This window comes from Vanellus vanellus (assembly GCF_965231255.1).
Source record: "Vanellus vanellus genome assembly, chromosome: 2".
Taxonomy (NCBI): Eukaryota; Metazoa; Chordata; class Aves; order Charadriiformes; family Charadriidae; genus Vanellus; species Vanellus vanellus.
This window is the reverse complement of record NC_138906.1, coordinates 134,165,222-134,192,658: the sequence shown is the minus strand read 5'-3', so window position 1 is coordinate 134,192,658 and position 27,437 is coordinate 134,165,222. Positions and strand designations below refer to the sequence as shown.

The 27,437-nt window shown below is 40.9% G+C and overlaps 1 protein-coding gene across 1 annotated transcript in view; it reads left to right on the top strand.

The window, feature by feature from the left end:
- Positions 1 to 27,437, top strand: part of EYA1 (EYA transcriptional coactivator and phosphatase 1) — a 92,163-nt gene that overhangs the window by 14,476 nt on the left and 50,250 nt on the right. The window contains exons 5-10 of the mRNA XM_082498991.1: positions 5,768 to 5,848; positions 7,786 to 7,855; positions 8,240 to 8,385; positions 12,414 to 12,551; positions 19,567 to 19,649; positions 20,070 to 20,256. Coding sequence (XP_082355117.1) covers positions 5,768 to 5,848; positions 7,786 to 7,855; positions 8,240 to 8,385; positions 12,414 to 12,551; positions 19,567 to 19,649; positions 20,070 to 20,256 — 705 coding nt within the window. The remainder of the gene's footprint in view (positions 1 to 5,767; positions 5,849 to 7,785; positions 7,856 to 8,239; positions 8,386 to 12,413; positions 12,552 to 19,566; positions 19,650 to 20,069; positions 20,257 to 27,437) is intronic.

Sequence of the window (27,437 nt, the reverse complement as noted above, 5' to 3'; positions counted from 1 at the left end):
CAGATGTTCTCATCTCCTAACTGCAGTGAATGAGACTATTTTAACCCGTGACTGTACTTGTCAGATGAATATCCAGGTTAAATCTTGATTAGCAGCTACAAATACTATCCATACTTGTCCTCACCCAGAAGGTTTTGAATTTTCTTTCTGATTTTGCACTGTAGCGGTGGTGCCATTTCTTTGCAAAGTTAAGGCTTTTACTGCTAGATGAGCAGCTACAATGATGTTAAAGCTCTTTCAGTTGTAATGCATCACGTAAGAGGAAGACGAGGGTTGTGGAGGAACGTGGAGTGAAGGCTAGGTGTTAGCTGCAGCCCAAATACCGCAGAAGTTTTGAAGCCTGCTCTCATCAGAGGAGGGGAGAGCAGGAAACAGTCTGGGCTTGAACTAGAATGTGCTGCTTTGAGCAGGGACTTTCTTTGAAAACTAAACATAAATTTAGGCTGGAAATTACCTTCTAGTAATTACCTTCTGGTAATTTCCAGACAATGCAATTCAGGAAGAGTCCTCTGTTTCGGGAAGCAGGAGCAAGTAAGTTTATCAGGCGTCACGGTCAGGAGTTGATGATTTGATAGTCTGTGATAAAAAGAGAGAATAGTGTCCTGGATAGGAATTAGTATAATTGAGTAACTTGTTTACAAGTAACCTGTAACCTTTAGTAACCTATTTACAATTGCGAGATTCTTCAGTACAAACAGAGGAGAGTTTGAATAAAATAATGGAAAATCATATGATCATATAACCATAAAATAGTTTGGTTTGGGAGGGACCTTTAAAAGTCATCTAGTACAGCCCCCCTGCAATGAGCAGGGGGGTCTTCAAAATATCATCAACTTAGAGATTGAAGGTAGAATTTTTGTCCTGTTGTTAGTGACAGTTACCTTTGAGCTTCCAGGTGAGGTTTGGGCTTCTAGTGGGTACGGAAAGAGGATGGTATCAAGCAAAACAGTGTATGAATAGTACTGGATACATAAAATACTTAAGCAAGATATCTACCTGGTGTTTAGCTGCTCACATTATTTGAAGATGTCACCTTGAGACAAACCAAAATAGGACTAGAGATTGTATTTATATGTATGTCTATAAATTAACAGCCTTGCTTACTTTGTTGAGACTGTTTGTGCCCCATGAACAGAGAGCTGTCATCCAGGAATGATTTCATTTTGCCCACTTATTCATATAGAATATAACATTATAATATTAATTTAGTCTTAAAATGGCAAAATTAAAAACGATTTAGTGTCAGCCATGTTTACAATACTTCTATTCTGGTTTAATGTATATGGCATAGCTGTTCACAAAGACTAGTTCAGTAGAGAAAGCCTTATATATATTTTAGATTATCAAAGTCACTTAAAAAAGATATTTGAAATCCTTATTTTTTGCTTGCTTGAAGGTGCAATCTTTATGATGTATTTGTATGACTGTTGTGTTAGGAATGGCCAAATGTTAGGTCTCTAAATCCATACTTAAAACAGCCAGCATCTCATTCCTCATAGCACTCTTTACTGTATATACACCAGTGACTGCATGAGAAGCTGGGAACTCAGAAAGTTGTTACTTGGCCAATGAACCACACAAACTTGTGGGTTCTGGTCTGGAGTTCTCTTTCTCAGTGGAGTTCAGGAATGGCATATAAGTCATTTTTAACCACCTTTTGTAATATGGCTGACAAAACAAGGCACATTGCACTTGCAATCTCTAAGTGTCTCAAGAAGAAATATCTTGACAATCGGTATAACGCTAGATCAGCCGCTGTGCTATCTCAGAATTTTTGTGCTTTTCTCAGAGCTAGCATGTGTGGTATTATCTGCTACTCCTATATTTTCTGTTATTTTATTATGTTGTTTTCTTACACAGTTTCTTTTTAAATCTTGTTTTTAGAATCTCATAAATGACTAGAAAAGAAAAATAAGGAGGAAAAATGTCTCTCTGTTGACATAGCTTCCTAGGCTCCTTGGTATATAAACCTAAACTATATCAGTAATTCTAAATAACTGTTGAATTTTTGCGTCAGATTAGGAATTCGTTAGATTTCTTCTTGAACTTCTTATTGATAATCTGTTTTATTACCTGAGTGATTTTGCCGGCACTAAAACTTAGTAGCATTTTGCTCGATCGGAGTCTGTCTCTATAACGCAAGTCTGGTAATTCTGGACCTCTGTAAAGGTCTGTTTTGATAAAGGAGTGGCAGACATGGGAACTCTCCTGCTCTGCTTAGTGCGGTCTCTGGCGTGGCTGAGGGTGCTGTTGGCAGTTACCGGTGAGCTTGCAGCGCGTTCTGCGTAGCCGTGGCAATATTCCCATGGATTGCCCAGTGTCATCCTGTGAAAGCTCAGGAATGCTGCGGAAATGTTAATTGTCATGGAAAATGTGGAGAGCTGAAATCCAGACCGTGCTTAAGGAGCACGTGGCAGGGCCAGATCCGTGCCCGTCCAACACTTTGCTTCCTTGGACAGCTCAGAACATCTCTCATGATAGACATGGATTACTGACGTGCTGCTGTGATAGACTGGCAGGCTTGTAACCTTACAAGATCCCTTTGTAGCTCTCTTTCCCCGTGGTTCTGGGGGGAAATATGCTTCGTTGCAGGTCAGTTTTTGTCTTGGGCAAATGAGACCTTCTTTTGCAATGAGGATCCAGTGCTGAATATTTCCAACTGGTAAAACCACGGCTGTTTCTTCTCAAGTTATTTCCTTGTATAGCAAGCTTTCATCCTCTTGAAATATGCTTAGGTTCAGATAGAAGGGAATACGCAGTCATTTTCCAGCATTTTGATTAAAATGTTTGGGGAATAGAGGGGTTTTCAGTTCCTATCCATCTTTATTAAATTCCCAACTGGCTGCGGCACAAGGTCTGTTAAGGTCATGGTCGTTCCTAAAGACGGCATGATGGGGCTTATTTATTATTACCCTACTCATGGGTATCCAGTACAGGAATAATGTGAGCAGCCTTTCTTGTCCCATTTTTTCATATATTCAGGAAATACAACAGTGTAGAGAGAACACATAAGGAACAGTTGTTACGGAAAAATTTCTGAGCACCTCAGTCAGCAACTAGGATTCATTTCCATGAAGAAAGCACTGCAGACTCTTTCATGGGTGTTTTCCTGTATCTTCAAAAGTCGTATGTTTAGTAAACAGCATTCAGTTATAAAAATGGCTGCACTGAAGTACTGCTTATAAGTCATAGGGACAGAAATTACATTTTGATGAGGTTTTTCCCAAAATGGTATCTTTAACAAGGATCTGAGATCCAGATAAGTGGCAAAAGCGTGTGAAGTAGTCTTTTAAACTGATGGCAAGAGAGGCATTTACATCCACTTAGAAAGAAATTATCCTAGAAATCTTTTTCTAGAGCAAACGGGTCTCTCTATTGTCTGAGGTGGTTCAGCGTAGTCCTTGGACTGCTAGTTTGCAGTGATCCAAACAATACTTTATTTTATAAGGAATATAGAAGAATTGTTTCTCCCGTAGAGGAGAGGGGAAAAATTTGGAGAAAGCATACACTGAAGTCTTCCACTCTTGACCCCAAGTTAGGTTGATCTGTCTCATCTTCCTCTCTTTTCCTGCCCCACAGCAGTCAGCTGTAGAGAAAAGCATCTTTCATTGTTATTTTCAAAAGTATAATTGCATTATGAAAATTAGGTTCAGAAGACTTGCAAATTTTGGGGAAAGCTGGAGTAATCTATGGGAGAGGTATTAGTCTGACTGCAAAATGTAGCTGTGATAAACTTCTAGGAAAAAGCAGACGATAATGTAGACGCTATAATTCTTGGTATCTAGATTAACAAACTGTAGAACTTGCTGTAAATATCTGGTAGTTTCTGGAAAATTACTTGGGATTGACACAACAACAAATATTTTTTTGCATCCGTGTGTTAGATTTTTAGTATTTAGTTATGAAATGGATGTTGGATATGTTATATGCTGTGTTTTTAAGAAATATGTTTGTATTAGAGCTGTAGTTCAGATCATGAGCGCACTCTTGAAGTGAACCTCTTGACCACCTTTTCTTACCACATGTTAGTTCACCTTGTGGAGTCTCTTAGACTTCACTTCTTTCAAAAAAGGTGTTCTGCAGGAGTGTAGCTAATGTTCTCCAGCTGCTGATGGGTGCTCCCTCCTTGGGACAAAACTAAACCTAGCATGAAGTAACCCCCCCAATGCCTGAACTGTGGATATTGGACCCTCTGCACCAACCGTTTCACGCCATGAAACTTTTCTTACTGGGCTGCACTGCTTGCTAATGGAGACATCGCGGAGTTTTGTGTGAAGCTAGTGTTGATCTCCTGAGTCAGCACGTGCAGACAAAACATCCTGCGTGAGAATCAAAAGAAAATAGCGGGTGATTAGTAAAATCTTGAGAGATTGCATGTAAATCACTTGGATGAGGTCAGGTGAAGGAAATTGTGAGGCACGCAGAAATAAGAATTGGGATTGGCAAGGAAAGGAAATGTCCTTTGTCAAAAGGGGAAAGTGCCTCTCCCTCACCCATTGCAAACCTGTCTCCAGAAGGGTTTCTGCTGGTGATGGTTGTCATTCCTGAACACGTATGTATAGACAAATATACATACACACACGCACACCTATGTCAAGATGACGCTAAGGCTTTACGTATCAAATAGGGTGCAGTCTACCTTGGTTTTCTTGGGTTCACTTTCTGCAGTGTTACTGAACTGCCTCGCTGGAAGGTCAGGTACACACCAGCGCTGGTGCGTGGGAAACGGTGACTGTGTGTGTCAACAGGAGCGAAAGCGGTGGGATGTTGATAGTAAGATCAGCTCCGTTGTTTTCTGAAACGTCATCCTCAGTTGCTTTTGGTGTGCTGTAACTCCAAAAGCGAGGTATGTAAAAATGGATTTGGGAGATTGCCGTGCTGATCTGGTAACTCCCCGGGAGTAGGTATAGTGCCTGTTTGCACCCGTGCCAGGTCAGCCCCATCCTTGCTCCGTGGATCAGAATACTGTTGTTACTGAGATTGTGCTGGAGTAACAGAAAGGGAAATTTGTTTATTTACTTGAGGCTTTATTAAAAGTCATTCATTAATAATTAATTATGAAGCAGCATGAGCCAGGAGATAATTTCTCTTACTCTCGTTCTTTTTTGCTCTCCGACAGCCGTGTTGGGTTGCGGGTGCAGAGGGAATAAAATGTAAAAGCATTCTTTGAAGTATCTGGTGAGGACTGTGTCCGCTTCGTTTATTCAGGGTTGCTGAGTATAAAGTTGGTCTTCATTTTGAGAGGAGAAATCCACCATGAGGAAAGTGTTTTAATTCATCACAGATTCCCGTTTTTCCTCTGAAAAGTTATTTGGATGGAAAAAAAAATGTGAACAGCCCTCAGAGAAACCCATTGAAAAATTATTTCCTTTTTTGTCTTATCCAAATTGCTGTCTTTCAATCCTGTAAATGTCTGTGTGACCTGATCTAAATGTGGACCCTTATTGTTGGGTCTGCAGGATTAAGAGGAATCAGGACAGGTGCAGAGAGTTGCATGGGGACTTCTGGTTTGTTACAGTGGCTCTTATTCCTTGGGGACAGAAATAACCCTCTTGATCATTTCATATGTATGTGTAAATCATTGCTGCCAGTACTTTGCATTGTTTGTATACACAAATACATAAAATGCAAAATATCGATAGCCATGATTTAAATAATTTTCAGTAGATTTTTGTTTTCTTGAATTTGTGGCTGTAGTGAGTGTGTGTGCATGCCTGTGCAACAATATTAGGTGCATATAGAATATATTTTATTTATATTTCTATAGTTAAAACAGAACCAATGAGCAGCAGTGAGATTGCTACTACTACTACCACAGACGGGTCTTTAGACAATTTCTCAGGATCAGGTAAGGAATAAACAAAAGGTTTTAAGCTCAGCATTTTTTTTTTCATTTACTATTTTCTTTTCCCGTGTGGTCTAAACCTGTGCACAGCTGTTAAAAAAGTCTTGTGCACTTTGCAGCTTATGCCTATTTCTGTTCATCTTACTCAGACAGTGTAAGTCAATAGGAGTTTTCCCCGAGTAAGGAGCATTACTGCATCAGCCTTATTGATGCCCATTGGTGTCTTCAGTGGGAGTCTCACTAGGGAGTATTCTGGCCCAGAGTAATTACTCTATTGTTTTCTGTGAGTAAACATACCTGCCTCTGTGATTAGTGTTGTCATTGAGGGGTAGGTCTTCCTCATTTATTGTAATTTATTATCATCAAGGTATTCATTCTTTTGTCAGGCTTATTTTCTTCCTGGAAGCCGAACACGTCTTAGCTGCTACCATACAGGAGACAAACGCTGTGAGAAAATCCTAAGATGTTTGCACAGTTTTGCATACCTATGGATTAACAGTGGCATTTCTAGCACATCGGGTTTAGGTGCAAATCAAATAAAAAAGGGGTCTAATACTGTGCCGTGGGATTATATTTCCAGAGTAGCAAAATTTGACATCTCACAACCAGTTGGGCTCCAAGTAGCCGACTCTTTTCTGGTCTCGTCACAGCCTCCATTTTCTGCGCGTGCTGTTGGGTATGAAAGTGTCAAACTTGAAAGGCAAAAAAGAAAAGGTTTCTAGAGTATTTTAAATCTCTGAAAGAAGAAAAGGTAGTGTGCTTAATAGTAGCTATGTACATCTGTGGTGATCCGACTTAAGGTCGGACTGTAACATTTGGCGTATCTGCAGCCTCACGGGCCACAGAAAAGCAAAACTCTCAGGTGTGGAAGGCACGGAAAGAGATTCCCTGCTTCCCTCCACGCTTCACGAGCGCTCCTGGAGTGTAAAGATGATGGATTTTCCCTGTAGTTGGCCAGGAAAGGGGTAGCTGGCGAAGGGTAATTATCCGTGCCTTGTTTATTTCCAAGTACTTAGCAATAGGGCCTGTTGTTTCTCCGGCTGTCCGATTTTACAGTAGTCTCATAACCTGCCGCTGACCCCTTCCTGGCAAAGGCTTCAAAACCCACCTTGGGACCTGGAGAAGAAATGGCACCCAAACGGTAACCGGAGAGGCAAGGGCTCCCAAAAATAACGCCCGGAGCAGAGCACGCCGGCACACCAGCCACGCTCTTGGCGGCACCCAAAAATACCGAAAGAAATCGGGCTGGGTTGGCGTGAAGCTCTGTGTCGGCAGCGGCTGGGCTGCCGGGGAGAAGCCGGCTGTTGAGCCTCCTGGGCTTAAGCGTTTCTCTTTGCTCGTGACATCTTTACCGCAATACCGAGTGTTTTGAAGGTCTGAAAGCATTTTAGAAGGAAGATAAGATGGGGCTGGAGGGTGGGGAAAGAGAAGGAAGTGTAATATGGTAATACATCGTCTGCATTATGGAATTATTATTTAAAAAAAAAAAAAAAGAGGCACGTGCTCTGAAGCTGGCCATATGTTTTCAATCGAGGCACGCATAAAGCTCCTTCATAAAGTGTAGGTCTTAAAAATTCTAAAAGTTAATAAAATGTTGCACTGGAGATATCAATAATCCTTTGAAAATATGAAGGGAAATGTTTCCATTAGGAAATAGGTTGTTTGCATTGAAAATGTTGTCTGTGTGCGAGCAAAGAATAAACTATTGCCCGGGAGTTATACAAAGGGGCAATTTAGTATTTGAGATTTGTAATCAAGATTTTAATGTTAAGCATTCTTGTGTAGTTCCTGATAAAATATTATTTTCTATCTAAGGTATCAATGATATTTGAATTTAATTAAAATCTTGTTAATACTCTGAAATTCTATTAGGAAAAATAATATTTATCTTTGGTGTGTGTATTTACACTTCTGTGTGCTTTCTTTTCTCCTTGGTGCAGCAATTGGAAGCAGTGGTTTCAGCCCAAGACAAACACACCAGTTCTCCCCACCACAGATTTACCCTTCCAAGTATGATATCTTTTAAAAATAATAATAGCAGTAGTAATAATAATAACTGAAATAGGCAGATTTTAACCTCATTTAAAATAATAATTGGCTCCATCTGTTAAGTCATAATTTAAACCGCAGCAGCTCCTAGGGAAAAAAAATATATATTTTTTTTAAATGCTAAGAATGTATTTGAAAAATATTTGGAAAGTTCTTATTTTACTTACTCTTTTATTATTGATTTCTTATCGTTGTTTTGTCTTTGTCTTACAGTTTCTATTGTCTAGCACAGCCTACTTGTTATGTGTTAATGAAGTAGCAGGATTATAATAAAGCTAAAGATAAGTACGTGCATATCTCTCTAATGCAGCATCTGTCCTATTTTCTGTTATTTGTAATCAATAGCAGACCATACCCACATATTCTTCCTACCCCCTCTTCACAAACGATGGCTGCGTATGGGCAGACGCAGTTTACAACGGGGATGCAACAAGCTACAGCCTACGCCACCTACCCCCAGCCCGGCCAACCCTATGGAATCCCTTCGTATGGTAAGAAACCTCACCCATGTTATTTTATTCCAGAGGTAAATATTTTTTAGAAGAAGATTGCGTGACCCATGCCTCGGTGCTTAGCGGGACAGCTGTGCTTTCGAGCGTTTCTTGTGGAAGGCTGGTAATTTCCACGTTGGAATGAGGCTTAATTTGTGTGTTAAAGAGCTAAGAAGCGGCTCAAGAGGATGACTCTCTTTTGGGATCAAGCAGAGAGATTCATTAGGTTTTTATTAGTGATGTAAAAAAAAAAAATCCAGCAGTGAAATGGGAAAAGAGATCTAGGGACTTCCATTACACAGGCAGAGCTCCTGGTGACTTGCCGAGGAGCTCTGCTCTCCGGCAATGCAGTAGGGTACGTTGGTACATAAAGGTCTGAATTTCAGCTGATCCAGATTACAGGAACCCAAGTGAATCGGTGAAGCTGCGCTGTTTTTCAGCAGGTGAAAAACTGATTCAAAAAGACCCCCACCAAAAATATCTCCCTTCTAATGTTTTAAAACTCCCTGGAGGTGAAAACTGAGGTAAATTGCCACTAAAGCTCTGTCTGCCTGATGAAGAAGATAGTACTAAGTAGCAAATATTTCCAACAAAATTTAATTTAAAACCAAGCTGCTGTGGGTGAGACCATTTTACTGCCAGACTGTCTCCTGGCAGACCTCATAGCAGTTCAGCAAGCGGGGATGCATTATTAGAAAATAGGTCTTATATTCCTCTGTGGGAATATATTGAAAATATACAATCCGCATGCTTTTAGCAGTATATTGTGTAACGATATGTTCAGGTAGTGTAAGTTTTATACAAAAAGGACAGAACTCACAGGACCAGCTGTGTCCCTTAAAATCATTAAAACTGTTAAGTGCAAAACTGGTGAATCTTGCATCCTGAAATCTGCAAGTTGAAATCCACTGGGTCTTAAGCATATCCTACAGCAGATTGGGCAACAGGTACAAGAAATAGATTATTACTTCCCTTTCCTTTAAGAAAACGTGTTTCATTAATATATGATCAATAATTATGATCCAATAAAGCATTCTTCCTGTGGCTACAGCCTTGATTACTTACCACCAAAAATATAATAAAAATGAATTGGATGTTTCTGTTTCAGTTCCATTCCACATATTTTAAATTTGCACAAACAAAATACTTTAAGGATATTTAAATTACATTTTCAAGACTATGGAGATGGGGATTCTTCCCCTCCCCACCACCAGAAAGCTCATCTTGCTGATGTGAGCTTGTCTGCTATTTCCAGCTGGATCGGGTGGTGTGATAACAGACAACCCCTTTCCCCACCGTGCTCTTTTTGACCCGTTTCTCCTGTGGACACCACGTGTTCATACTTGGCTGGCTGTGGTGGCACAGGCAGCCCAAACAGTGACTTTTTTGGTTTTTGCTTGGTTCCTCTGGGTGAAATGCTGACCTCACTGAAGTCAACTATAACATTCCCACTGACTTCAGCAAGGCCTTGATTTCACTACTTGAGTTTAGCTGTCTTTGCCTAACATTTTACATTTTGGCCACTGAACCCCCCAGCTCCTGAGCCAAGTGGATTTTGATGCGTTTCAGACAGTGCCTCATGACTGGGGCTAAGGTGCTCCTCGATGATGTACTTTATAGCAGTAATATTTAAAAGCAAATAACCATTAAAAAGTTTTGGGACCTAACAACATATATATTTTTGCAAATTTAAGGCTCATCGTATAGTCCATGTTCCCAAAATAAATTGTATGGGGAACACTGGGATGCTCATTTGCAACAGGCAAGAACTGAAGCCTTGCTTAGAGCCAAAATTCTTCTCTTGGGTCTGCAGCTTAGACCCCACATACCTTTCTCTTGTCCCGGCAGAGAGCTTCCAGCAGATATAAAGAGAGGAGACTTATGACACGTGTGAAAGGAAAAACTCTGAGTTGGGGTGGGGGGCTTCTTTCTTTTTGTTTCTTGACTCTGGGGCTTGCTGGGGGGGAAGTATTCATGAATTCATATATTGGCGTCCCCCAAGTTTTCTCCCTAGGGCAGAGTTTGGGAAGGTGCTGTCTCCCATGCACCTCCAGCCTCTTTGTTTTTCCACTCCCCCACCTCCAGCGTGGTGCAGCCGAGCAGGCAGGAAGGGGGGCGGAGGGGAATGCCACTGACAGCTGCCTCCCAGGGGCTCCTGGCTCTGGTTCATCTGCAAAGCCCCTGAGGAGGCTGGAGAATTTCCTGAAGCTCCCTCCTCCTGCCTGCTCCGAAGGCTTCGTTTACCGACTTCTTTTCTTTCCAGATACTGGCAGTCCCCTTATGCTTTCTCACTGTCCCGTCCCGCTTTCTTGCATGCATTAGACTTGGGAGAAGGAGAAGGGAGCATCCAGGTTTGATGAGCGAAGGCCTTCTGGATGAGAGCAGGTGGGGAAGAGTAAGTCCCGGGAGATGAAAGGCTCTTCATAGCACGGAGGTTTGCAAAAGGGCGCGTCAGTGCCAAGTTGTCTTCACTCAAGTGGCATCCTCCTGCCGCTGCCTTTGATCGTCTCCTCCCGCGTCGTCTGCGATGGAGAGCTGAATCGGGCCGTTAAAGCTGGGCTAGAAATGTAATGCTTGATTTTGTTAAACTTTCTCTAAGCAATATTTAATCGTCATTTCAGAAGTCCTTAAACAGACAACAAATAGAGATCATCGATACCAAAACATCCATAGCAGGGGTTTTCCCTTGGAAACGAGGTGTCAGATTCATCATTGGGATTGTTTAATTGTAGCATGAAACAGAAGAAGCAAGTGAGCACCAGGGAAAAACAAGCAAACAGGGTTAGTCTGGCAGTTAGCAGGTCTGGCAGAAGGAATTAAGGGTAATTAATGACAGCGGTTGAAAAATAATGATTTAAGTGGCAGAAGAAAATAGGCTGCCATTTGTATACAGGAAGATATTGAAGTTTTGCAAACACAGTCACTTCTCAGCCCTCTCCTACCTTCAAGTGTTGTCGAATATTGTTTAAAAAAAAAAAATTCCAACCAGGAAATGGACTTAGATTAACAGTAATTTTCAAAGAAATGTTACTAATTCACACTTAGTTAATTCAGTTCAAATAACGGTGGTTTCTGAACAATGAGGTATCACTGAATGCCACAGTGAAACCTAAGAGTATTGTATTACTTTTCCATTGCTTTGGCTATAATTATTTTTAAATGGTAGTTCATGTTGGGACAACCTTATAATTAAAACTAAGAGACAGAGGCTGAATTGTGTGCGTTTCCTCAGTGTTTCACTTGCTGATATTTACTTGCTTGTTGCCTTATAAATTGGGGGAAGAATCACTGCACATCATTCATTTAATTGGACTTTAGGTTCTTTTATTACTAAATTTGGAAATGAGAGGGTAATGTGATGTGTAATGGATTTCCCTGTCAGTGCAGATTAATGACTCTCTGCTATGTTTCTCCCAGTTTGGGAGATTGCTTCAGGAATAGTTCCTGGCTATTAGGTGTTTATTTGTTAAAAGGCTAAATGCCTCCTATAGTGTTTAATTAGCTTTGAAAATCATCGTTACACTTAATGCTGCTAGCTCTCTTTACCCACTTCTAATTCCTTAGAAAGCTGTTGCACTCGGAGCCATATAATTTTCACGTAGGAATATTATACAACGCAAATCTCAGTTATGTCATTAATGGGTGGATGGCAGCAGAGCTTGGCTATGCTGTGCTTCATTAAAATCATATAAAGTTGCTAATCTGCCTCTGTGAAATGTCGTGAATATATGGAAAAGTTAGCCGCTGTCAGGAAAGGCAGAAAGGAATAATGCAACTTCCTGGTCATGTATAAATTTCTTTTGCAGTTATTGGAAACACAGTTTTGAATTTAACCTCTCCCTGGTGAACTTCAGTGTTATGTGTGCTTTTAGGCTGCCCTTACCCCATTCATTTGTGCATGCTCTCACTGTTCGTTCGCTCACGCTTGCAATAGGAGGTATACGTTAAAAGTGCAGTAAATTAAGTGATTTATTTTCCGTCCCTGTTTGAATATGAACAAATAGATTTGCTGTCACTAACTGATTTAGGTGCATTGTGGGCAGGCATCAAGACAGAAGGTGGATTGGCACAGTCGCAGTCACCTGGACAGACAGGATTTCTAAGCTACGGTGCCAGCTTTAGCACACCCCAACCTGGACAGGCTCCCTATAGCTACCAGATGCAAGGTCTGTATAAACAGATGTTACTATTAATTAGATATAGTTAATGCTGTGGCGGTTCCCCCCCCCCTCCTTATTTCTTTACATTCCTAGGATAAAATTGAATGCTTGCTCGAGCACTCATCTCTGATGCTATTGCAGTTGGAGCTGAAACGATGATTGCCTTTGCTGAGCGCAGCGACGGGCCAGCTCTCAGCGCTTTGGAAGATCCCGCGCTTAGTGACTTCATTAATTTTTAAATAGTGAAGTGTTGTAGTGTTATTACAATAAAAAATGTATCTCCGAATAGCAAGAGTTTAACAAATAGGAAATGTGACAAAGCGAGTCCTGGAAAACGTGTCAGGATTATGAATTTAGGAAGTGCCAGATATAATTTGACACCTGAGTGTGGTCGGGGAGGGAGAGGAAGATAAAAATACTTACTGCAGCTGTGGAGGTAGCTAAGTAATGATTGAAGTCTGTTTCTTTGAAGTCTATTTAAAAGCCGTAAGTCTTTGTGTGTGCGAGCTATTATTATCAATTATATTTTGTAGCCTTATTTGCCTGTTTAGTTTATTTAATATCTTTCCACCTTGTTCTGCCAATTCCTTTTTCCCCTTCTGTATTGGGAAGTTGCTGGGTGTGCCTGATTCTGGATTTTCACCATTTAAGGGTTATTTTAAAAAACCTTCGTTTACAACAAATAGCTATTTTTGGATGTCTGCTGCAGGACCTTTCACCCCTGAATTTTACAGTTGAAATCAGGTGCGTTGCAAATTTTAGAACTGTTGAAATAAGCGATCACTCACAGAATTGGACCACATTTTTAAAAAGTTTAGCACCTCTCTTTAGTATTATGATGCTCCATTTAAACTCTGCAGCAGCATGTAAATGCTCCATGAAATGTCTTGAGGCAGAAGTGTTTTCAGAGACCAAGTGAACGAGGTTTTGCTTTTGTTCCACAGCTTTAAGGGTGTATTGATCCAGTCCTTCACTCAGACATGAGAGAGATGGGGTTTGGTGTTTGTTTGTTTGTTTGTTTGTTTGTTTTTTAAATCCTCTTTTGGACTGTGTGTTGAGTAGTTCTGTAGGGCAGAAGCGACCATCTGACATCTGAAGTATCGCTTACTTGCAGTGTGCTCTGACAAGTAAGAGGAAGGTAGTATAAGAGTAGTATGCAAACTTCCATCTATATGCTGAATAGTGGTGATCTTCTACTCATTGGGGTAAATATAACCATAACCAGGTTATTGGTATTGCTTTCTGCAGATAGCCACACTAAAAAAAAACCACACACACATACACCCCTCCCCACCCCCCACCCCCCCCCAAAAAAAAACCCTACCTCTGTCTGTAGGAGAGAGCTAAAGATGCTTGCCTGCAGCAGCTACGAGGAACTCCTGGATCGACATTCCAGCTCTTAAGGAACTGATAATTCATGGTCACTAGGAAATAGAGTTATTGAAAAATCATGTCTGTGTTGCCTATAATTTCTATTGCAGTAGTGCCTTCATGCCACAGTCATGTATTGGGATCCTGTTGCGCTAACTGATACAGCCAAATGAAAATATAGTCCTCCTAGAAGTTGGAGGGTAAAATAAACCACACAGGCTTATTAGGGCCTAATATAACACTGAAGCTGACGCAGTTTAGGCTTAATAAACAGTTGTTACCCCATATTGGCTATCTAACAGCTCTAAAGGTGTGGTGTTTTGTAAGGTATGAAGCAGAGGGACATCAATAAAAAGGGATTTTAGGGAGGACAATAAAGTAGTTTTGCAGATGTCTATGGGAAACTCATTCGATGGAGGGAGGAAAGGGGGAGCAGCATGGGATGATGTGAGAGTGCTTCTTGGAAAATTTTAAGAGTAAGCAGTGAATTCTGGCATTAGCAGAGCAAAGCTAGGACTCTGTCAATGGACTAAGCTCAACTTGAGCCAGCAATGTGCGATCACAGCCCAGAAGGCCAACCACATCCTGGGCTGCATCAGAAGTGTGGCCAGCAGGTCAAAGGAGGTGATTCTGCCCCTCTACTCCACTCTCGTGAGACCCCACCTGGAGTACTGCATCCAGCTCTGGAGTCCCCAACATAAGAAGGACATGGACCTGCTGGAGCGTGTCCAGAGGAGGGCCACGAAGATGATCCGAGGGCTGGAGCACCTCTCCTGTGAGGAGAAGCTGAAAGAGTTGGGGATGTTCAGCCTGGAGAAGAGAAGACTCCGGGGAGATCTTATTGCAGCCTTCCAGTACCTAAAGGGGGCCTACAGGAGAGCTGGGGAAGGACTTTTTACTAGGGCATGTAGCGATAGGACAAGGGGGAATGGCTTCAAACTGGAAGAGGGCAGGTTCAGATTAAACATTAGGAAAAAATCTTTCCCTTTGAGGGTGTGAGGCACTGGAACGGGTTGCCCAGAGAGGTTGCTGAGGCCCCATCCCTGGAGGTATTTAAGGCCAGGCTGCATGTGGCCCTGGGAAACCTGGTCTAGTGGGAGGTGTCCCTGCCTATGGTAGGGGGGTTGGAACTCGATGATCTTCAAGGTCCCTTCCAACCTAAACCATTCTATGATTCTATGACTACATAGAGGTCTGTCATAAAGGGTATTGCTTTGTTTTCTGCGATATGCAAAATGTGTATAAGATCAGAATTGTCAAGGTCATGAAAGGGTGGTGGTTGTCAAGAGTTGGAACAGTGAGATCTTGGAAAGGATTTCAGCTGTATTCATTGAAAGGCAAGGATCTAAAAATATTCTGCAAAAGAAATATGTTAAAGATGACCCGGTTGCGAAGCTCTAGTGAGAGCAGAGTCAGAGGCAGTGATTTCATGATAGTGTTGCCTGCAGGGCTGAGGGAGGAGCGGGTCTGAGCCTGAGTTCTGCTCCAGTTGTGCCGCCCTTGGGCTGAGAGCTGCCTGCCCGTGGAAGGCAGCAGGTCGCTGACACTCTGGCTTGGGTGGAAGAGCCACAGGTCAGAGTGGGAGAGCCTGGGGGTCCCCATGGTGTGTGTGTCATTTCTGTTGTGCTCATGAACAGCATGGTGCGTGGATGAGGGAAGGACTGGTCTCCTACAGAAACCTTACAGACCGTAAGAGTAGAAATAAAGAGAATATTTCAAATTAGAATATCGATGGAGTTGTTAGAAGCTAAGTAGAAAAGAATTGCATTGCTGAATGGGTCTTTCTTGCAGTTAAATGTTGACAGCATATACCTATACTAGACATGAAAATATATGTCCTTTTAATGTTTTCATTAGGCTAACTTTTGAGTTTGAAACAACTTTAAATTGACTTAATTCCTCCTTTTGATGAAACAGATGTTAAAAGTAAACAGGAACATTTGTTTCCCTTTCCTCGTTTAATTTTGGAAGGAGAACCTATTCATAGTTTCAACTATTATTTAAGGACAAAATTGATTCTCTTGACAGCAGACGGGGGTAGTGCTGCTGCTGGTCAGTTGTTCGTGCAGAAACCTCCAGAGAGGGAAATGAGTCTATTCTCCCTTTCCCCTCTAGCAGTACATGGGCAGGCTGCAGCCCCAGCCTTGTCATAGCCTGCAATAGCCATTCTTCATCTCCTGTGTGCGGCTGCTGAGCTGCTAAACGGAGATAATGGGTCCCACAACCTACTTCGCAACCAAGCGTTACATGACAGCGTGCTCGCAGCCCTGCCAGCGTTCTTGCCTGCAGTAAAGGGGATTTCCTAGTGGCCTTGCAGTTGCCGCGCTCGCGCTCCCTGGTTGGGGTTACCTCGCGCTCCAAAGCTTTGGAGTTATTCTGGTTCCTCTCCCTGAGGGCGACTGTCTCCCTGCGACGTAAAGGCGCAGCCTCGCGGTGCGTGTGCAGCCGATTAAACCCAGTGCTTTTCCTGACCCTGCTAAAATTACAGCGTGATTAGTCACCGAACAATAGCGGAGGGAGAGACTGCCAACTTTTGAAAATGATGAGGAAAATCGCTGCCTGCGACTCCTTGCTAAGGTTATTCTGGTAATTGGGTTTTTGTGTGCTACAAATTTATCATCCCTGTAATGGGGGGAGAGGGTGGGAAGAAGACCCAGGTGGTTCTGCCCCCCTGTGTCCCCGCTGCCCCCCCACCCTTACTTTGGCGAGGGTGTTCCTCAAAGCTGTTTTTCATGGGAGCTGCTCCATAGGTGGAAGGGTACGAGACCTGTGATGAGCACCGGTGTTGATGTAGTTACCAAGGCCGTGATGTTTGAGAGTATACTAACCAATTGGTTTGGGAATTCATCCATAAAAAAGTAAACGTTAAGGTATTCGGTTATTATTATACAGTATAAAAATATTGTGCTGGATGGCTAAGCAGTTACTAGGACAACAAGGGGGACTTTGCCAAGGATTTTTTAAACACTGTAAGCAAACGGAAGAAACCTTGAGTTTAAATAGCCCATCTGGCCGTCTTCGGCTTTCCCAGGAGAGCTGCGCTAAACTTCTGCCACATACATTGTACCCTGATGATAGACATAGCCCACGGCAAGGGGGCCGAGCGAGGAAAGCAAATGGACCTCTGCGGCAAATCCCCGGGGGAGGACGGCATCCCGGGGCGAGCCCCGCGCCTGCAGCCCGCGCCCCGCTCCCAGCAGGGACCGGCCGTCTTCCGAGGCTGACTGGGATTCCCAGCTTTAATGTGGGTCCGCGCTCTTTGCAAAATAGACCTTTGACCTGCAATTTACGGCTTTTATCACATTTTAAAGCTACGTAGCTGGCCAACTCGGGGCGGTAAATCTCACGCGTTTCGTGGGGATTCTTATTTTTGTGTTTATCCAGCTAAGGCAGGAACAGCAGCTCTGTGCTGCGCCGCGGCCGATTATGTAAAAAACAAATGGCAAAATTGGAGAATTTTAAAAACAACTTTAGGCCGGTAGTTCTGGGTGGCCCACAGAGCCGTTTCTGAGAAACCTGCTTCATGTTTGTTACGGTCTAGGAGACCCTTACCCCTCCTCCATAGGAGCCAGTGCTGACCATGAGATGAAAGAGAGAGATCTGTGTGTTACTGTGTGTGTGTGTCTTTGTCTGAGAGGCAGAGATGCTGGCTGGCATGTAATTACTTTTCTCATTTGCTCTTGCAAATTATTTGCCAAACTTTCTGTGGAAAGATAACTTCATCAAAAAAAGTTTGGGGTTTTGGTTTTGGTTTTTGTTTTTTTTTTCTTCTTACAACGATGAGAGGCCTTTTATATCTTTTCAGAACAGTTCAAACCGTGCACCTATAAAACTTGCGTTTGAATGCATTACTGCATCACTCAGAAATAACTACAGAAATAGAAAGAGACACAGTGACTTACATTCTTCCAGCCAAAGCACTCTTAGAAATAAAATAGCATTTCAAAGTTTTGCAATTTAAAATATTTTTCAGCTGTATTTTGGCTCTGGGGTTTGTTATAATAAAAAATAACATCTGTTTTCCAATTTTAAATTAAATTTAAAACAACATGTTTTTCTCATTAGTATTGTTTATCTGTACTATCTGCTAAACTTGGATGTCAACTCTTCTGCTGAAGTAATCTGATTTTAGTTCACAGGATTAGTAGCATCTATCAACAACCGCAGAGCTTTTGCGCTAATAGCAAATACAAGAGAAATGTTTACAATCGTTATCACACGTTAAGTTTAAGCGTCATCTTTTACTCCCACTGCTGTTGGACGTACTTCGCATCTATTTTTGAGGCTTAATTTGTGTGCGTTTTTAGTAACTTTTGCGATCAAAGCCTTTAAATATTTTTCCTTCTGACTTCTTATAGCTAGGATACCTCTTGGGTGGTGGGGGTTTTGTTTAAAAAAGTAGATAGGTCACAAATGCCCTTTAGGGGTTCTACTAAGCAGGCAGCCCTGCCTGCATTCCTGGCTGTTTGGAGTTGGGCGAAGTGTCGCTTTTCCCAGCGAGTAGCCGCTGTGTAGGATTTGGTCATTAATTGGGGTGTGTTGGGTACATCAGAGGGTCGGTGCATCTGTCCGCCCGGCTCCCTGTTGATTTCCATCCCTCCTTGCCTCCTTTGCTCACCTGCAAGCTTTTTCTCCCGAGGTCTCGGTGTATCTTTGCGCTAAGGCAGGTTTCGGTGGCGAGGGAGGCTGTAAACAACCCGCACGCTTCAATGCGAGCTCCTCGCTGGCTGGTGCTCTCCCGCTGGAGGAGTTCAATAGGTTGCCTCATTACAGACTTTCTGGTGGCTCATGTAGCTTCACCCTCTGCATCCATATGTCTCAGCTGGTGGCTGTGTCACCCCCGGGTTATAACCAGCGAGGGCAAAACAGCTGAAAGGGGGTTGCTGCCCTTTTAGTGGAACAGCTTCTCAGGTTAGGTATTAAACAAGAGCCCCATCTGTCTATTTTTGGTGGCTCCTGAGGGGAGGAGGGAGGTGAAGGCGGTAATTCAGTCTCTGGGCTAAATTCAATCTTCGGTCTCCCTTCTCCGAGAGCTACTTTTTTCCCTTGTGTTGTGCCCAGTAGACTCTATCAAAAAAGAAAAAGGTTTGTGGCCCAAGGCTGTCTATGATTGATTAGCAAATCCTAATGGCTCCGCTGCGGAGCTGAGCTGTTCGGAGCAGGGAGTTACGGCTTTTGCGGTTCCTGTGAGGGGCTGAGGGTTGGGGAGGGGAGAGGACCCAGTTCTCGAAGGCGGTAGGAGAAATGGAGCCGGTGGGCTTCAGTGGGGGGAGATGGCATCTCTTGGGACAAGGCTTGCACTTATTGTTCAACAAAAAACTGAAAGTAAGGAAACCCTCGTTACTTCCACAATGCTGGGGATTATTCGAAGGGGTGGGATAGCCTAATACTCAGTCAGACCTGAGGTGGCTCCAAATTCCTGTCTAAATTTCAAGTTTTTCTTTTTATTGCAATAATGAAACACAGGGTGTAGGAACAATGAATTATCACTTTCCATATATTAACATGTTATAGAGCTGATGACAACCAAATCGGTCGACATATGGGAAATATTACAACTATGCCATATCCTTATGATATAATCGCATGATGGAAGTTATTTTCCGATACTATGTTTTAGTAATTCACATAATTTTTCATTTCATTTCAGGCAGCAGTTTTACAACATCATCAGGAATATATGCAGGAAATAATTCACTCACAAATTCTACTGGATTTAATAGTTCACAGCAGGTAAATTTGTAAATATGAGTTGAGGAAACTTTGGCAAACTGAGAATTCTCATGCACTGAAAAATGTAACCCTTAAATAGCTTTTTGAAAGAAATTAGCATCCTTTCAAGTTAAACTAATGTTTATAAATGTTTTTCTTCAGTTTGTCATCTTCCAATAGTAGAATTAGTTGTCTGGGGTTGATGTTCTTATTCACACATCTTCAGCAGTGTGTCTAATAAACTATTTGTGTGAGAAGACATACTAAGTTATGTGTAATTTAGATTTCATTTTACTGCCTCGCACTTTTAAGTCCTACAGCATCCAGTCCAGGAAGCATACGTGCTGAAAGTCTGACATGTGTTTGTAGTTATATTTTGGAATTTAGACTGAAAAGTAGCAAAACTTTGATGGACTATTCAGTTGCTTTTTTGTCTTGCAGGAATATCCCTCTTATCCCAGTTTTGGCCAGGGCCAATATGCACAGTATTATAATAGCTCACCATATCCTTCACATTACATGACAAACAGCAACACCAGCCCAACGACACCCTCCACAAATGCAACATACCAGCTTCAAGAACCACCATCTGGCATCACCAGTCAAGCGGTTACAGATCCTGCAGCAGGTAATTACATGGATTTTATGGTCCCTATGAGGCACGTTTTTGTAAGTTGAAAGGGGGTTGAATTGGATTTTTTTTGGTGTAGTGGTTGATTATTTTTTTTTATTATTACTTAATCCTGAGCCTGTGGCACATCTTGCACGGATTCTAACAGAAAATAGGCTGAAGAAAACCCGGGATCAGTAAAAGTTTTAAAGCTTGTGCAAAATACAAGTTGTTTGTATTTATTTGTAAAATGCTTGTGTTAAAAATTGCAGGATATGGGAAAGTCTTTACACTAAACCAGAACCTGATGCTTTTAAGCTCTGTCTTCATTAAGATTAACTCCTTTGATTTTCCCTAAGACAGACTGAAATCAAGAGACCTTCAGACCATAGTCCAACTGTCCACTTGAAAGAGAGCTTTTGTGTTTTTCATTTTCAGAGGACATAATAATACTTGTAATGAGGAGTTGAAATTGCACAAGTGTTTCCATTTTAATAAAAGATTTTCAGTGGCTTGTCCTTTTTCCCAGTGATTTTACCTTTCTTGCTGGAATTTGGCAGTCCTTCACTAGTTGAGATATTTTTTGAACATTTATGCCAAACTGCTCCAGCTGGTTTTGGAAATGAGGGGTGAAAAATACTTTTCCCATTATTAAAAAAAAAATAATACATTTTTAACAGTTCAAGCATGTCAGTAGTTAGTAGATGGCAGGAGTTTGAAATCTGCCAGAGAGGAAGTCCAGGGTCGCAGATGTGTTTCTCAGTAACGCAGTAAGAAGCAGCTATGATTTGGCAATGTTATCAACAGGTTTTGTTTTGGAGTTTTGTTGGGGGAGGTTGTTTTTTGTTTTCTTGAAGTACTTGATGGGACCGATCTTGCATGTGCAATGTGAGCTTTAATATGACTTGCCAGGACTCTCTTGCTTTTCTGCATGAGTGTGTACCTAAAAAAAATGTACACAGCATTGCCTCTTTTGTTACATTTGGTAAAAGTAAGTAGGGAAGAAAACACAACTGGGGTGTGTGTCTATATACGCTAGATCAGACGTGTGTGCAATGTATTTGAGAAAGGAATCTTTCTAAATATATGAATGCATATTGCAGTCTGTGGTTTTCAGAATATATGGATGTGTATCAGAGTCTGCATAATTACTCTGCTTTTCACTTTGTTTTTAATTTTTTGTTGTTTTTTTTTTTCTTGTGGGTTTGTTTGCTTTTCCTTTTAAGTTGGAAGTGGTACATTCCTCTTACCCCAAAAAACAAATATGATCAAGTTTTAGCCTTTATCAAGATACTAAAATTGCGTAGTTGTATCATTCGAGTCTTGATCTTTTGCAAAATCTTTGCACATATTTTTTTAAAGTGGTTGATACTTCCAAAAAGCAACAGTTAAACACATATACGGACAGAGAGGTATATTTTTCCCAAGCTCAAACTTAGTGGCTTAAAGGCTGTCTTCCTATTTAAATGTTTTTCTGTGCTCTATAAGCCTGGATAGAACTTTTCTATCGGTTCCTTTTGAAGAAGTCTTTCTTTTCTCCCTTAAGTGTTCCACACTCTTGTTAAGAAAGTTTTTTTTCTAAAAATTTGAAAGAATTTGGTGGGCTTTCTCATGGATGGGTCCTCCATCTAAGCCGTCTTCTAGTTTATCTTACATGTATTGAAGGCTGTACATCCGTGGGTGCCCTACCACTGCTTGCTTAGACATAGCCATTCCTTGGACATGTGTAAATCTCCTCTGGCATTGCTGGGATTGCCTCCTCTTTCCCTGAGGTATTTGTTTTAACAATTTATGATTTAACAATTCTGAAAAATACTTCAAATTGCAAATATCAATGCTTATTGTAGCTATGGGGTTATCTTGGGCTGGCTGCCTGTACCACAGGCAGGGGCACGGTTAGGGAATTACCTGCAGTGGGTCACTCTCTATTAGGAGGAGCTCATAGAAGCCATCTTTCTGTTCCCCTTCACCAACATGGTTGCAGTCAGCAGAAAGCACAGGGCTAGACCCAGGTTTCTCCGTTTATCTTTACACACTTTTCTTTATGAATTTAAGTTAGTTTCAAGGCCATTTAGGCTCTTTCTGTATTGAGTGGAGAGAGATGAGTACCTCTCTTTGGAGTTCAGTTTAACTACCGTCTTAATCCTGACTTAAGCCTCTCCACTGGTATGAGAGAAGTTTAAGGTGGCTGACATACCAGTGTTGGGTTCCTAGGTTAGAATTAGGTGAGAACCTTTTGCTGCTTCACAAACCTTCACCGCTGGTAGAAGGGAAGTGAGGACCAGTCAGTGAATCCAGCGTTGTGCCTGCCATTTCCCCTTGGACATTGTAAATTTTTTCATTTTCTTATTTTTTCTTATTTCTGAGGCTTATTGTAAAGCTTCAGCTGAGCTCACACACAGTATGCTCAGAAGACAAAGGAAAGTTGAGATCAAAGAAAACAGGGATCATCACGGAGGAAGGGAAATCTGGTGGAGTGAGGACAAGTGAAAGGCACATTAAAAAGTAGGAAATTCACAGTTGAGTCAAAAGCACAGAACAAGGGAGCAAACTAACCAAATTTTAATTACAATTAGTCAAATTTCTGTAGGACGCTTTGCCTTATCTGGTCAAGTTAGGCTGCTGATTCTCTACCATAGCTGGAACTCTGCGTGTGAGGGATGATGGGGAGCAGTGCAGAGCCATCACATTAGGCTACTGTGCCCCTTTAGTAGGATGGGATCCAGCTGCTGAATTGCAGCTGTTCTTACTGGATGCTGATATCCGTAGACATCTTCTATATTTAAAAAAAAAACATGTAATCTGTGCGATTCTCAACTATGCCAGGACAAGCACAGAACAGCCTTCAGACTTTACAGAGGCACCAGAATAATTTGACAGACATAGATGGTTCCTATGAATTTGGGCCTGTAAGTGAAACAGAAGAGCCCGGTGAGAAACATGTGAAAAGAGAGAAAGTAATTATGTGCTCTTGTGACATTTTGAGTAGAGTTTTGCAGACTCAGAAAACTCAGATAATTTCACTTAAAATATATTTAATTCCTTGTCCAAATATAAAATAATCCTTTTATGGTTTCCCACAGTTCCTAGTTAAATATGCAAGTTTTTGCCATGCAATCCAGGACATCCAGGGATTCTTGCAGAAGAACCTGAGATTTTCCATGCTCGGTGTTCCTTCTTTCTCTTTCCTTTGTGGATCTGAAAAATTTCTTGTACTTCAGTCATGACAAAACCTCTATCAGAAGGTTGCACAGAGGTTGATAATCCTTGTTTCCATCAATCAGATATAGAAATTAATGTTATTTTCTTGTGTACAGAAGGTTGTACTTTTGCTAGTGACATAATGAGAAAAAAAGTTAAACAAAACATGACATTTCAAATTTTTAATGTGTGCTTTGATTCAGATTTCGTTAGACATTTTATTTCAATTCTAAAGTAAGAATCCTAACTTTTGCTTTACGGAAGAAAATGTTTTTCATCAGAATATCAGGAGCATATTAGGTTCCTTCTAGGATGAGCCTTCAGTCCACACATGAGTAGATTATCCCGGGTATGAACAGCGAGTTGCTGATTTTTCGTCTGAGCTGTAGTACGTAAGAGAAGGAATAATAGCTAATGATAAAAATAAAAGTAGATAGTAAGCAAAAATTCACTCTCCCTTCCAATACTCAAATTCATTGAAGTAGGCTCAGAGTGAACAAAAGGAAGTGTTTCTTTATGATACATGCAGGTAAGCTGTGCAGCCCACGGCTGCAGGATGTTGTGGATGCAAAAAGTTTATACCAGTTCAAGTATTGCTTAGACAAACTCAAAGATTGGATTTACACAGACACCACCGCCAGTTCAAGAAATTCTTGACACAAAAAATCGCTGGAAACAATGGATGAATTTGTACTGTGTGTGTCTGTCCTTTTTACGCTCTCTCACCTAGTCACCTGCTGTTGGCCAGTGTTGAAATTTGTCCTGGGCAGAAGGAGTCTTGCCCCAATCCATGCCCTGCCTTGATGTTCTAAAATAATTAGAGGAACACTCATAATATGTATTTCTAAGAGTTAATGTAGAAAATTATTACATTTTCTAAAGTTTTAATAATTTTCTCTTGCAATATTTCAACTCCATCATGACAGCTGGTAACAAAAAATTCATGTGTGCAAATTTTTGTTTAGAAATTCAGTCAACAAAGCTGAGTTTGTCCTTCTATTTCATATGATGTTGTATTTATAATTTATTAAACAGTGTTTCTCACAAGAGAAGCTTGCATTGTTCTTGAGATGTGATCTCTCTCTGCTTTCTTGGTTTCTGCAATAAGTATGTTTAAAATATTATTGGAAGGGTTTTTTTTCTGTATTGCTCACATACTTCACAATGCAGATTAAAAACCCCACAAGGGCTGTACCAGCCAACACAAATTGTTCTCAGCCATGGGTCACCATTTTGCTCTTAAAGACTAAACTTATTTTTCCTTGAGCACTATATCACATTTAGTATTGCAAAAGGGAAAGCTACTTTTACAGTTTCTCCTTATCATATTTCATAACAATAAATTAGAGGCAGGAAAGGGAAACAGAGAAAATAGACTACATAGGCAACCTTTTACTAATACCTGTATGGAAACAAATACTGCTGTATTCGCAGTACATTACCGGTGTTCTAATGTTTGCTCTTTTTCATAAATATAAATGAAGACTAAATCTGGAGTATATATTTATATAGGAAGGAAACTCAATGAAAATTCTGTAAAAACAGAAATTAGTTTGGATGCAATCATGAATGGCAAAGCACAGCACTGGTTTTGCTTTTCTGATAATGGTTGTTCTTCTGTTTTTTACGTTAACAATGTACAACTTTTAACTCTTTTTGCATTGCATCCAACAATATATAGCCCGACTCACTGTCACTGGGTATGTTGAGGCTAAGAACTTGATGCACTTTTCAATAATTTTTTTAATAGAGAAATAGGATCTTCATCATTGGTTGCAGTAGGATTAAAAGTAATAATAATTTCAAATTGTTGAAAGCATAAGTAATGAGTAAGGAAGAAATGCTTACAATGGAGAGAGGTACTGCCTGCCTATTATGGGATTGCTTCACCTTTTTTTCTTCAATGTTGAAAGCTGGAGAAAAATATCTGGACCACTGCAGGGCTTGTTAGTATAGTTGTTGTCATACATAGTCAGTTAATGTATACATATATAAGATATTCAGTTACTATGATATTTTGTCATTATTTTGAATATACAATCCTAAATCAAAATGTCACCCAAGCCTTGAAATAAATAGGCATTTTTGTCAATATTTTTAACTGACTATTGAGAGTTTCTGTCAAGTTTATAATAGTATGCTTGTAGTCCTCAGTAGGCAAACATTAGATTTGGTTTTCAGGTGAAGATTTTGATGTTTTGTTAAAACAGCACTAAAGTCATCCTTCTATGATCCTCCTGTTAGCAAGCATTACTGTATTTCTTCCAATACTTATTTAATACTTTAGTGTACTTACTACTAATGTAGTAGTCATATTATTTATAGAGAAGTTTAAAAAAATACCAAACCTCAAATATCTATGCAATTCTGCTGCATTGTTTAATCCTGGTCCAGTTTTATGTAAGCAGTGCAGGAAGTTTGTGTATTGCTCATAAAATTTTGTATTTAGCTTTATTTATGCAAAAGCAAACTTTATTTATGCAAAAATAAGAAAATCATGGCATGAGACCGACATATTCAAACTACCTGTATCATATATTTTTCTTTTGGTATACAGGAGTTGAAATAACACTGGCCTGAGGATTTAAGGTCTTTATTCAAAATTAAGTGTAATATTTGTGGGGAAACCATTAATCCGGGCACAATCTAAATGGAAAATATTTGTACATACCTACTTGCAGAGACATTTGACTATACTAGCTATCCTAGACCCATCTTGTCTTATGTGATTTACATTGCGAAATGAGATATGATTACTTTGATAACGTGCGTTTACTCTTTTTTGCATACTCTTTCAGTGCAGTAGGGAAAAAGTCTGATGAAATTTGCAATGCCTTTGTCAACAGCAAGAGTTCTACCCACACACTCGCGAATTGGATTTACCTAAACTTGATTTTGGGATTTCTGGGATAGCTAGTTTTCCCCAGATTTGTCATTTGATACTAAAGCCAGATAGTACATTGAAATCAAATGTAAGAAAATACAGCAATTACTTAGGGGGGGGTTTCCATAACAAACAGAAAGGAATTACAGAATATGGTGTTGCAAATGGCATCTCTGTGGCTGTATTGTCTATTCATAAGTAATCAAACTATTCTTGCTTATGAGATGGTGGAAAATTGTCCTGTGTGACAAAACCATCAAAACTGCCCATGATGGTATGTAACAGGGAAGTATATGCTTATGAAATACTGTGTCAAGTTGCAATAATACGGTGCTTTGAAGCATAGGGGAAAGTCTGCTGCAGTGTGGTTCATGTATTTTAGGTAAACCAGGATGTAAACATATTTTATTCCTCACAGTTATGTGTAGTGTTTGTCTGTCTTAGTGTCACCATACACTACAGGGGTTACTATGAGGGGTCAGGAGCTGGGAATACCAGTAACACCTGGAAAAGGAGGCATACATTTATAGAATTTGGGTTTAAAATGTTTTTCTGGCTGACTAGAGAAGTCGAGATTGGGTCTATTACACTTGGTCAAGGTTTGGAAGAGGGAACTCTGAGCGTGTGAAGCAGAAACAAGCTGTAACGGTCAGTGTTTGCCTGGGGCAGAGTGCAGAGAAGTGCCGTAGCAGAGAGACCTAAAATTATGTGTCCATTAATGCATGCAGAAGAATAGCTGTTGCTGCGTTATTAATATAATTTTGTGAAGGCCTATGCGACACACAGAAATGGCTGTAGTGGTCCAGACCAATGGATCAACCGGTCCATATCCTGCCTGCCACAGTGGCCATGGGCAGATGCCCCAGGAGCAGCAAGGACAGGCTAAGCTTGTACAAGACTAAACACTTTTCCAGCTTCCAGATATTTTCATCTCAGGGAATTTCCAAAGATGCTGTTGTTTGTATGTTTAGGGTGTGCCTACATTAGCATTTTAAATTGGAACAGGAGTCTGTTTTGATGTGGAGCTTTGGCTTAGCAGAGCAGTCTTAGAGCACCCAGCTGGAGTCCTTCAAGACAAAACTAACCTGGAAGGTGTCCTTCAGGACAGCTCCTA